We start from the raw sequence: 12,266 nt of genomic DNA on the forward strand, positions 1-12,266 counted from the left end.
GCAGTGCAGATTTCTTTCACCGTCTGGGCAGTGACCAACCGTGCTGTTCAAAGGATTCAGTTTCCCACGTGAGCATTACTTCATGCCAAGATTCAGAACCAAACTTCTTATTTGTTTTGTTTTGTTTCTCATTTGATGGGTGTATTTTAACAGAATAATGACTTGCTAATGACAAGCAAGAGATGTCCTTTGGAGGGGAGGGAGGTGTATCCCTTTTCCAAACCATGACTTCATGGACCTTAAATTCTAAGGATGCTGTTTATTTCTATGCCTTCATCTCATGAAAACTGATATAAATACAGCCCCACAAACAAAGAAACAAGCAAACAAACATAGAAAAAAACTGGCTCATTTCTATTTCAGGTGCAAGAGACCTATTTGCAAGGTTCGTGCAAAGCAAGATCTTCATTTTGCATGTTACAGCTGTCTTCAGGGATTTAAAGCTTTATCCTTCACATTACTGCAGTTCATCGTGTTTTCTTTGACCAAGTGACAAGCTAAAGCAATTTCAGTCTTTGTGACTCAAATGAATTTAATAGGGTCATAAGGAAAATAAGCGAGATTTAGGAGGGGTTCAGAGGACATGATTAAGATATGGCAAAAAATCGAGAGAGACAACTTCTAAAATTGTAGAAGTTTAAGGAGTTTACTGTTCATCATGTGCAAGGAGCATTGGTACTCAGTGACAGAAAGTAGAAATGTGCGCTAGTCCAGAGCACTCAGCAAAGTGCAGCCAGGAGGTTATTGCATGACAATTTCACAAATTTTTCTTTCTTTTGATCTGTAGGGTCTACCTGGAAATCCAGGAGAAAGAGGACCTCCTGGGAAACCAGTATGTGACTTCACTTCTATATTACTTCTTCCTTTTAACTCAGTTTCCACCAGTACACCTCACCTCAGAAGTGCAGTTTAGTGCATTTCCACTGCTGCTCTTCAGAGCAGAGCAACTGGAAAAACACTAAGAACCATTAATATCTGTGATGGCTTTGGAACAGTATGCAAATAACTGGATATCCTGCATGTAAATAAAAGCCAAAATTTTAAAGGCAATTTCTTAACACCACCATGCAATACCCTCAGCAAGAACCGCATTTCCTGTATATGAGTACTTCAACTCATCTCACACATGATGAAGTGCATTGATAATGTAGGCAAGCAAGTATGTGTTTGGCCCAGTGAGGGTTAGGCAGGGCAAGGGAAACCAATGAGAGTCCATAAACATGTTTAGGAAAATTTTGTATACCTTAATGTCTTTTAAAATTGCCTGACATAATGAATTTCTCATTCTACAGGGTTCCTCACCCCTGCTCTCTCCAGAGGACATAAATCTCTTAGTAAAGGTAATCAGTCTTTGATGATGGTGGGAGTTTATGTTTGATTCAGACTTAACTAACACTCTGTGATGGGAAAGTGTGTGAGCTAGTGTGAAAGGTGCCTTTAAACACTGTCGAAACTTGAAACTTGCAGGTCTCCTACTTGCACTGGTGCTGGGACAATAGAGCACATGCTGGAGATCAAAATCCAATGCCTTTTGAGCATCCCCAGCAGTGATATGACCTACAAAGATCTTTATAACATGGTGTACATCACAAAAGCTCTGAGGCTTTTTCAGCTCTTTCTGAGGCCTGTGTTCCCAAGGAGAAATAAACATTGCCAAGTTGTATTATCGAAAACAAGAAATGGAAACCATTTTAGTAAGATGTCTGATTTTTCACATATACCTTCAACAGTGACTGGAGTAGGTTTGAACTGTGGGTGCAAAGTCAGTTTGCATAGTGTATCTAAAAGGATGCAGGTAATTAACCCCAGATGCACCTATGTTTGAAAAGTCATGATCTGTCTGATTTTGCTCTCCATGTAGAGAGTTGTCCGGGAAACGAGTCAGTATTTGGTAGGTGCTGACTGCAAAATCTTTACAGATTCAAATGGACTGAGTTGGGAGATTTTTAAGTGGTCTTGGGACATGGCAAGAAACCTTTTCTTATTGATTAAAAGAAACTGAAAAAATGTCTTTCTCTACCAACCTCCTTAACAAAAGAACCCTTTTAGGATTGTTACTGTGAAATGCCTTTGCTGAAGACCTGTCTTTCTTAAGGAGCCAAGTATTTTTCCAGAGAGCTCACTGTATCGTATTATTTGGCATTTCTGATCAGGACTGTAGCTAGGGACTGAGTCTTGGGTACAGTATGTCATTTTGATGTTCCTTTGTTTTCTTCCTTTGATTATGTTACAGTTCAAGACACTTATATGCCTTGCATATTCATTCTGTTTGGTACTTTTTCACTCCATGCTTCATACAGCTCTACATAAAGCAGCACCTTAAGATCCCAGATGAAATAAGGTCTCTGTTCTTCTGTGTGTCTCTCAAGCACTTATAAGTAGATAAATTTGCAGGAAGGGACTGAGGCTTAGAAAAACAGTTAACCCCTCAGCTTTGCAATGGATCATTGACAAAGTTGGGTGTTGGAGCAAGGCCTCCTAATTCACAGCTGTCCTGGTTTCAGCTGAGATAGAGTGAATTTTCCTCCCAGTAGCTGCTGTGTTTTGGATTTAATATGAGAAGAATGTTGATAACAGCGATGTTTTTAGTTGTTGGTAAGAAATCAAGGACCCTTTCCAGTTTCCTGTGTTTGGCTAATGAGCAGCTGTGCAGGAGCTGGAAGGGAGCCCAAGCTGGCCAATTGAAATCTTCCATACCATAGACACCATGCTCAGTTTATAAATGGGGCTTGGCCAGGTGGCAGGAATTCTCCTCTTTTTCTGAGAGTTTGAACTTTTCCGTGAGGTCAAACTTTTTCAGGAGTTCTGCGAATCTACGAGTGCTGGGTTCTGTGACAGCTGCTCAGGGAATGGCTGAATATCAGTTGTTGGGCAGTGAGAAAAAAATTGTATTGTGTCTAGCTTGTTTTACACATTCATTATTATTATTATTAGTAGTAGTATTTCCTTTGTTGTGTTATTAAACTGTCATTATCTCAACCCACGAGTTTTCCCTTTTGACCGTTCTCCTCCCCATCCCACTGGTGGGAAGGGAAGGGGTGAGCAAGATGTTGTCTGGTCCTAGTTGCTGGCAGTCGGGTTAAACCATGACATTGGCCTGATGATCTGTCTGTTGGGCTACACTGTCTCTTATAGGCAGGATTCACTCCTGTTCTGCTGAAGGGTGTCTGCCTTTGAAATGGAAATGTCGTATTCATGGTATTTCATTTCCTAAGGACAGGAGAAATGTAAAGACTGCTGAGACTTTAAATTGGAGAAATATGGATTTGATGGGTGGACTGTTAGGTGGATGAGGAATTGGTTGGAAGGTCGCAGCCAGAGGGTAGTGGTCAACAGTTCGATGTTCAAATGGACACCGGTGACAAGTGGTGTCCCTCAGGGGTCTGTACTGGGACCACTGCTGCTTAACTTTTTCAGCAATGATTTGGACAGCGAGGTCGAGTGCACCCTCAGCAAGTTTGCAGATGACACCAAGCTGACTGGTACCACTGACACACCAGAAGGACGGGATGCCATCCAAAGGGACCTGGACAAGCTCATGAGGTTCAACAAGGCCAGGTGCAAGGTCCTGCATATGGGTCAGGGAAACCCCTTCTGTCAATAGAGGCTGGGGGATGAGGGGATTGAGACCAGCCCTACCGAGAAGGACTTGGGGATACTGGTGGATGAAAAGCTAGATATGAGCCACCAATGTGCTCTTGCAGCCCAGAAGGCCAACAATATCCTGGATTGCATGAAAAGAAGCGTGGCCAGCAGGTCGAGGGAAGTGATTCTGCCTATCTAGTCCACTCTGGTGAGACCCCACCTGGATTACTGCATCCATCTCTGGAGTCCCCAGCACAAGAAGGACATGGAGCTGTTGGAGCGGGTCCAGAGGAGGGCCATAAAGATGATCCAAGGGCCGGAGCACTTCTGCTGTGAGGAAACACTGAGCGAGTTGGGGCTGTTCAGCCTGGAGAAGACTGCAGGAGACCTTGTAGCAGCCTTTCAGTACCTGAAGGGGGCCTGTAGGAAAGATGGGAAAAATACTTTTAGCAGGGCTTGTTGCAATAGGACAAGAAGCAATGGCTTTAAACTGAGAGAGGGTAGATTCAGAATAGATATAAGAAAGAAATTTTTTGTGAACAGAAAAATTTTTTTTTTTTTCTGTGGTGAAACACTGGAACAAATTTCCCAGAGAAGTAGCGGAGGCCCCATTCCTGGAAACATTCCAGGCCAGGTTGGACAGGGCTCTGAGCAACCTGGTCTAGTTGAAGATGTCCCTGCTCACTGCAGGGGTGTTGGGCTAGATGACCTCTAAAGGTCCCTTCCAACCCAAAGCATTCTATAGTTCTACGATGTTTCAAAGAGTTTTGGAAGGAGGGATGTGCTAATGACAGAATTTGGCTAGGATACTGTGACACTCACTTAGTCTTCAGGAACTCCATCAGATGAGTTCTCCTTGGCCATGCTAGCTGCTGAATATAGTTTCCCTTGCAGAGCACTCTTCCCGATATTATGGCGCACCTGAGTTTTCCCTAGTAATCTGTCCTCTGCACAGTAACCCAGCTCTTTCAAACTGGTGGAGACACAGTTTTCTAGTTGTCTTGTAGCTTCAAAACAAGTTTGCTCTTGGTAGCCTTGCTTTGTGGCTGTCCCACTGGAAGAGCTTTTACTTAGTTTGTTGATCCTGGATGATCAGTTAGGACCTGTCCAACTAGAACTGATAGGAGACTCCCAATGGGAGTTTGTGTGAACTCAGCCGCTGACCCTTGCTCTGCTACACACTGCCTTCACTTCAGTTCTGTATGGCAAAGTAACTCAGATACTTGCCAGAGTGGTCAAACTGCAAAGACCTATTTGTTTTACCACTACCAACACTGCTGCATTTGTAATGGGTGTCTGCAGGCACCTTCAATCCATTACTAATTTATTTCTCCATGTTCTCTCACAGGACGTGTGCAGTGAATGTCCTCCTGGCCCACCAGGACTGCCAGGCATCCCAGGTTTCAAAGGTGATAAAGGTCTCCGAGGACCGCCAGGTAGAGACGGCCAGGATGGAAAAATGGTAAGAGAGCTAGGGAAGTGACCATGCCTTGGATGTGGTGTAAACTTGTTTTTTATTATAATATTTTTAGATGGTTGATTTTTTATTTTTTTTTCATCAACAACCTGCTGATTCTTTTACAGATGTCTGTGGGGTCAATGGACTGTATTTCAGCTGCTACTAGGACTATAGATAAGCCAAGGCCATCTCTGCCTTGCTTTTGGTGACACAAGTATCTTTGGATGACTTCTCTGTGCCAGAAGGACTTCCGTAGTGGCACTTGTGTTTTTCCCTCCCGATATTGTTTAAGCCTTTTAGAAGTCATGAAAGTAGAAGTGGGTGAAGTTCTCCATATTTCTGTAATTCAAAGCTCAGGGTACAGGACATGCTGGTTCCCAGAATAGTAAGGAATCTAGGAATGCAAAATATCTCTTATCCTGTCCACCGTCTCTTCTATGGGAGACACCAAACAACCCAGAAATGTGTTTTCAGTCATGCTCATTGTTCAGAAGGAGAAATGACTGTGGTGTGTGAGAAGGAAAATAAAGATCAGTGACTGAGGATTGAGTGGAGTACATTGCTGGTACATCAGTAATCATTACATGGATTATCTGTTGGCTATAAGAATGCTTGAGGGAAAGAGCTAGGAGTAGCTGCTGTTTCAGACACACAAATTTGCAGACTTGAAATAAAAGGAGGTTAAGGGGTCTTAATAAGTGACACACACTGAAATCAATCCCTTAACCTTTTTAGTAGCTTGTAAGAACAGGATGAGAGCAAAAGTGATGATTTTCTGCTATCCAAAGATCCTTTATTATTCATAACCCTAGAAATCCTCTTCTAACATTCTTAGTTTTAGTTTTACTTTATCTGTCATCCTAGTGGGTCTCTCTCCAGTTCTTTTAAGGGCATATGATTGAGTGAAAAAGTCTGCGGTGTAACTGAGAATTTGACTCATCTGTCCATGGTGTGTTTTGATGCATCCCATTTGAACTGAAAGAGGGAATCTGGGAAAGGAAAATACAGTTCCTACTGTTGTTCCAGGAAACTAATCAATCCTGTAAAAAGCCACATACAGAATGTTATTATTCTAATTAACCAGGGTCTTGCACACACTGTTCCAGGTGGGTCTCCACAAGGTAAGTTAAAGGCTCATTCAGGAGGGATCTTCGCTTGTACTAAATACCTGTGAGGCACCCGGGTTATGGTTTACCCTTGAGGTCTTGTGTTTCCAGCTGTGACCATGTCTCATAGCAATGGACAGATACAATACAAGCACAGAGTTTTCTTAAGAGCTAGCTTGTTTGTGAAAGAGCCAACTACTGCCTTAGGGATATACATAATGTTGTGCTGATGAGCCTGTCTGATGATGTATGTGAACATAACAATATTGACCAGCACAGTATGTGCTGGAGCACAAAGAAGTCTATAACGCTGAATGCAAACATAGCCCTCTCGACTCTATGGTTCTAGCAATGAGGGGTCACTGTTGTCACACTCTGCCTTTTTGGTCTGCAAGAAACTAGTGTTTACCTCTACCTCTTCTGTGTTGCAGGGGAATGCTGGTCCCAGAGGTCCTGCAGGCCCACCTGGGCTGGATGGCCCAAAGGTTGGTTGGTTTCCTTAAGTTGTCTAATGAAAACTTCTTTGTGACTAGTTAGTATGGTGCCTGAAGCAGGATCTTGGTGGCACTCATCTCTCTGTAAAGGGGTTAGGACTGGCCTGTTGGGTGGGCGTTGTGCTGGAAATTCACTGAAGTGCCACTGGCACACAGACCTGCACAGCTTCCCACATGAACACTCTTTCACTTCAGTACAGTCTTCTACTATTCCTTTATTCACACACACATACACAAAAGTGAAAAGCTTGATTCTTGATGTTGAATTTCGTGTCATCGGGATTTTGGTGAGAGGTAAGGGCTTTAGAGTATGTTCCAACTCAAACCAGGTGAGGCAGAAATTAAAGCCTCGGCGGTAGACACCCTGCATGTTCCTCTCCTGTTTGAATTCTATATGCTTGAATCACTTCAAATTAAGAGTGATGCAATGGGCTGCTGGGCTTTGTATACACTATCTGCCATGGTGGTTTCATCCACAGATGCTGAATATTTCCTGAAACACATTATAGGAAGAACTCCTTGTTTCAGCTATATACTTCTCCCTCATGGTCTAGGGACATAGCCCAGCATAAAACTTCCAGTGTCTGAAGGATTCCAGTAATGTCACATTTCAAGCATTTCCCATTAAGAGGTCTGTCATCAGTCTGCTCACAATGGCAGTGCCTGGTAACAATCAAAACCTTTATGACTACTTAATGTGACAAATCAAAACAAATCAATGGAGGGAGAGATAAGGTGATTTCATGATGGAGCACAGTTTCCTCCAGACTTCCCTGCATTACTGACCTACTGTCTAAAACAACATTTTATTTTGACATCTTTGTACTTGCACTTATTAGAGTGTAGGACAAGATAATAGAGATTCATGGTTCAATTTTATATCTTGCAATTAAAAGTGTCATGGGGAGAGCAGTAGTCTCAAAAGTAAATATAGGGTTGATCAAAATGAAAGTTCCAGGATAAAATTTGCAAAAGAATTAGCAACCCGTAAAGTCAATAACTGGCAGAAACGCCACGCAGCCTGCGACATACCACATCTGCTGCTTTCTTGCATGCTATGAGAAAGCAGAGATTTGGGCAGTAAAACTGAATGACAGGATGAAGTAACAGGACTAATTATAAACTGTACCTGTATATCCAGTAAAATCAAGTAATTAATAAATAGTCTAACATGTATTAAATGAAAAGGCAGATTCACAGCATGCGCAAATGCTAAAAGAAAATATTGCAAGACCCCCAAGAAGGTGAAAACACAAAGACAGCCTTTGTGACTTATTTCTAAATCCACTAGGAGGATCCTCGCACTGAAAGACCCAAAGAGCTCTGCACTTTTGAAAACATAGGTTATTGTCCTTACTAACATCATCCAAACTACTATTAGGTCGCATTCGGAAACAGAGCAGAAGAACTGCAGATCACAGAATCATAGAATGATAGCATAATTTGAGCTGGGAAGGACCTTTAAAGGTTGTCTAGTCCAGCCCTCCTGAAATAAGCAGGGACGTCTTTAACTAGATCAGGTTGCTCAAAGGCCCATCCAACTTGAGCTTGAATATTTCAAGAGATGGGCCATATACCACCTCTCTGGGCAACCTGTGCCAGTGTTTCACCACCCTCCTTGTAAAATATTTCTTCCTTATATCTAGTCTGAATCTACTCTCACTTAGTTTAAAAACTTTACCCCTTGTGCTATTGCAACAGGCTCAGCTATAACGTTTGTCCTCATCTTTCTCATAGGCCCCCATTAAGTGCTGAAAAGCCACAATAAGGCCTCCCCACAGCCTTCTCTTCTCCAGGCTGAACAATTCTCTCAGCCTCTCCTCACAGCAGAGGTGCTTCAGCCCTCAGACCATTTCTGTGGCCTTCTCTGGACCTGCTCCAAGAAGTCCACGTCCTTCTTGTGCTGAGCTGGACACAGGACTCCAGGTGGGGTCTCACCGGAGTGATAGAGGGGCAGAATCACCTCCCTCGACCTGCTGTACATGCTGCTTTTGATGAAGCCTGGGATATGAATCACAGAATCATAGAATCATAGGAAAAAACCTCTAAGATCATTGAGTCCAACCATCCACTCAACACAACCATGCCTGCTAAACCATATCCCAAAGTGTCACATTACACATTTTTTAAACATCTCCAGGGATGGGGACTCAACCACCTCCCTGGACAGCCTGTTCCAATGCCTGGCCACTCTTTCAGTGAAGAAATTTTTTCTAGTATCTAATCTAAACCTCCCCTGATGCAACTTGAAGCCATTGCCTCTCATCCTATCACTAGTTACCTGGGAGAAGAGATGAATACCTGTCTCACTACAACCTCCTTTCAGGTAGTTGTAGAGAGCAATAAAGTTGGCCTTCTCGGCTGCAAGCGCACATTGCTAGCTCATGTCCAGCTTTTCACCCACCAGCACCCCCAAGTCCTCCTCAGCAGGGCTGCTCCTAACCCCTTCATGCCTTGGCCTGTATCGATACTGGGGATTGCCCGACCCATGTGCAGGACCTTGCACTTGGCCTTGCTGAACCTTATGAGGTTCACACAAGCTCACTTCTCGAGCTTGTAAATGAGATCTTTGCTCATGAGCAGCTTCATGCCTTCTGGCAATATGAATTAGGCCTCTTTAATTAGTGAACAGCAGCCCTCCCTCCCTGACCTATGTCCTAGCTCTCATGTAGTAAACCAGAGTATTATTTCCATGGCCAGTAATTCATTGTTGATAATTAGTTCTCCATCATCGCAGTATTTTTCACTATGTGAGACTCATCTTGCCTGACTTTGAGAAGTGATAGTACAGACATCTACATGTGAGTTAGCTGCCTCTGTTCTGCTTTTACTAGGACAGAAATAGAGAAAGAAAGAGCGGGGCACTTTCCTGGTGTTAAAAATTTTATCCTCACATGAGTGGGTTACACTAGGTTTTGCTTTATTCACCACTCAGAGTTGGGCCATCACTTCAGTGAGTGGTAAAGCTTAACTCGCTAGACCAGTTTATATACATTTATTAAATCGATTACATCAAGTCTAGAATCTTCATAAGGTTCTAAGCAAACGTTCCGTTCCTTTAAGTACATCATTTATTAAGTTCTTTCTATTCTTCTGTCTTCGTAGAATTCTCCCTCGCTGGTTTCAGGCCTTGCTTGGTTTCAGGGTCATCTCGACTTCTTCTGTGAATTCTGTTTGATACAATCCATACAATTAATTTCTATCCCAATTGCACGCATACACATTGTATGGTTTCTTAACACAGCTGTGTTTACACAGCTGAATCTATGTTCTAGTTCTATGATTTTATTCTATTCTATAATCAATCTTTATAATCAATTTCTAACATTCCCTCCTTTGTTTTTATTGCATTCCTGCAATTACTAATTATTATATTTCTAAACTTTTTTTTGATACTTCTTACTGATTGACATTAAACAAGTTAGTATACATTGAAAAATTACAAACAGACAAACAACGATTATTACAAAAAAGAATACCTGGACTTCAGGAGATATACCTTGATACCAATAAGCATGATTTCTCATCTGGGAAAAAGAATCCTGAAGGTACAAAAGGTATTGAGTGATTTGCTCATCTCCATCCAAAAGGCTAGTTTTTGCCAGAACATAAGTTCCCGGAACAGCAAGAATTCTACCAAAAAGAATTTCTGCAGGGGACACTCCTACAGGTTTTCTTGGAGTGTTTCTACTATCCCATAAAACTAAGTTCAAAGCTTCTGGCCACTTTAATTCAGTTTGTTTACAAATCTTTACTAACTTCTCTTTAATAGTTCTATTCATCTTTTCTACTTGTCCAGAGGACTCCGGATGATAAGGGGTGTGTAATTGTTGTCTAATTCCTAAAGCATGATATATTTGAACCAAAATAGCTGCCATAAAGTGTGCTCCCCTATCTGAGTCAATTATTTCTGGAATGCCATATCGTGGAATTAATTCTTTTAACAAAATCTTAACTTCTTAACTACTGATTTTGAATCATTCTTTCTTGTTGGGAAAGCTTCTACCCATCCGGATAACTGATCTACAATCACTAACAAGTATGCATAACCCAGAGTTTTAGGCATCTCAGCATAATCAATTTGGAGCTTTTGAAAAGGAAAGGTGGCCAGAGGCCTTTTACCTTATGATGGGTTAATTCGCAATGTAGCATATTGCTTGCAGAGTTTACAATTCTCACAAACTCTTTGTGCTGCAGCTTAAATTCCTGGTGCTGCCCACAGTCTTTGAATTTGGGAGGCTCTGCTCTCCGGTCCTCCATGAGTTTTCTCATGGAACCAACGGGTTAAGGGTAATAAATACCTTTTTTGGCAACAGAGGTGTTCAAAATCCATTGCTCTCCTTGCCTTTGAGCTCCTAGTCATTCCCATAAGGATCGTTCATCTTCGTTTAAGGATTCATAGAGTTGGTACATGTCCGGTGGGCTTGTCCATTATTCCTTTGTTTGCAGTGCAGCCATAAGAAGGTTGCAATGCCTAGCAGCTGCTCGGGCTGCTTGATCAGCCAAGTGGTTACCTCTTGAGACGGCGTCTTGTTTTTCTGTGTGAGCTTTAATATATATTACAGCTAAAGCTGTCGGCAATTGAATTGCTTCCAGTAAATCTTTTATCTGCTTTCCATAAGCAATCGTTTTTCCTGCTGAAGTTAGAAATCCTGTCTCTTTCCAGAGGGCACCTGTTGCATGACACAATCTAAAAGCATATTTTGAGTCAGTATAAATGTTCACTTTTTTCCCTTTTGCATACCTGGCTGTTTCTGTCAGTGCAACAATTTCCGCACGTTGCGCTCCCAGAGACAAAGGTAGAGGTCCAGCAATTAATACTGTTGTTTCTGTCGTCACCGCAAACCCCACAACCCATCGTTCTTTAGCATAATATGATGATCCATCTGTGAAAAGACTCATCTCTGGGTTATCAAGTGGTTGATCTGTTATGTCGTCTCGAGATTTGCTAGTAAATGTTAAAATTTGCGTACAGTCATGAGTATCTTTTTCACCATCAGTTGGCAAAGGTAACAGTGTGGCAGGGTTAAGCATGTTGCACCTTTCCAATTTCAAATTGTCAGCTAATAACAATACCAATTCATAATGATGTGCTCTTTGGGGTGAACAAAATTTCCACCTCATGGGGCATGCATACGGTTAGTGTATGTCCTAAAACAATTGACCTAGATTTTTCTACCATCTCAGCTGTAGCTGCAATTGTTCGGATACAAAACGGAGTTCCTTTTACTATAGGATCTAACGTAGTTGAAAAATAAGCTACTGGTCGTTCATGAGGCTCTAAAGTTTGGACTAAAATTCCTTTGGCTGTTCCCTTTATCTCATCACAACAAATTTTAAAGGGTTTGGTAATAATCAGGGAGTCCTAATGTTGGGGCATTCAATAATGCATTCTTTAGTGTCCGAAAAGCTTTTTCTCTTTCAGATCCCCATGCTATAGGTTCCACCTCCTCATTCCTAGTTGCTTCATGCAACGGTTTTGCTATTTCACTAAATCTAGGGATCCAAGGTCTGCAAAATCCAACTTGCCCTAAAAATCCCCTTAACTGCTTCTTAGTGGTAGGTCTTGGCAGTTCCTGTATTATTTTAACTCTTTCAGGATCAATTTCTCTTTTTCCCGGA

At 42.0% G+C, this 12,266-nt stretch overlaps 1 protein-coding gene across 1 annotated transcript in view; it reads left to right on the forward strand.

The window, feature by feature from the left end:
* Positions 1–12,266, forward strand: part of COL22A1 (collagen type XXII alpha 1 chain) — a gene marked incomplete at its 5' end in the record, with an annotated part of 219,589 nt that overhangs the window by 179,423 nt on the left and 27,900 nt on the right. Inside the window, 4 exons of the mRNA XM_075417222.1 lie at positions 788–832; positions 1,293–1,340; positions 4,934–5,047; positions 6,582–6,635. Of these exons, the coding sequence (XP_075273337.1) occupies positions 788–832; positions 1,293–1,340; positions 4,934–5,047; positions 6,582–6,635 (261 nt within the window). The remainder of the gene's footprint in view (positions 1–787; positions 833–1,292; positions 1,341–4,933; positions 5,048–6,581; positions 6,636–12,266) is intronic.

The sequence above is a fragment of the Opisthocomus hoazin genome, chromosome 3 (assembly GCF_030867145.1).
Source record: "Opisthocomus hoazin isolate bOpiHoa1 chromosome 3, bOpiHoa1.hap1, whole genome shotgun sequence".
NCBI classification, from domain to species: Eukaryota; Metazoa; Chordata; class Aves; order Opisthocomiformes; family Opisthocomidae; genus Opisthocomus; species Opisthocomus hoazin.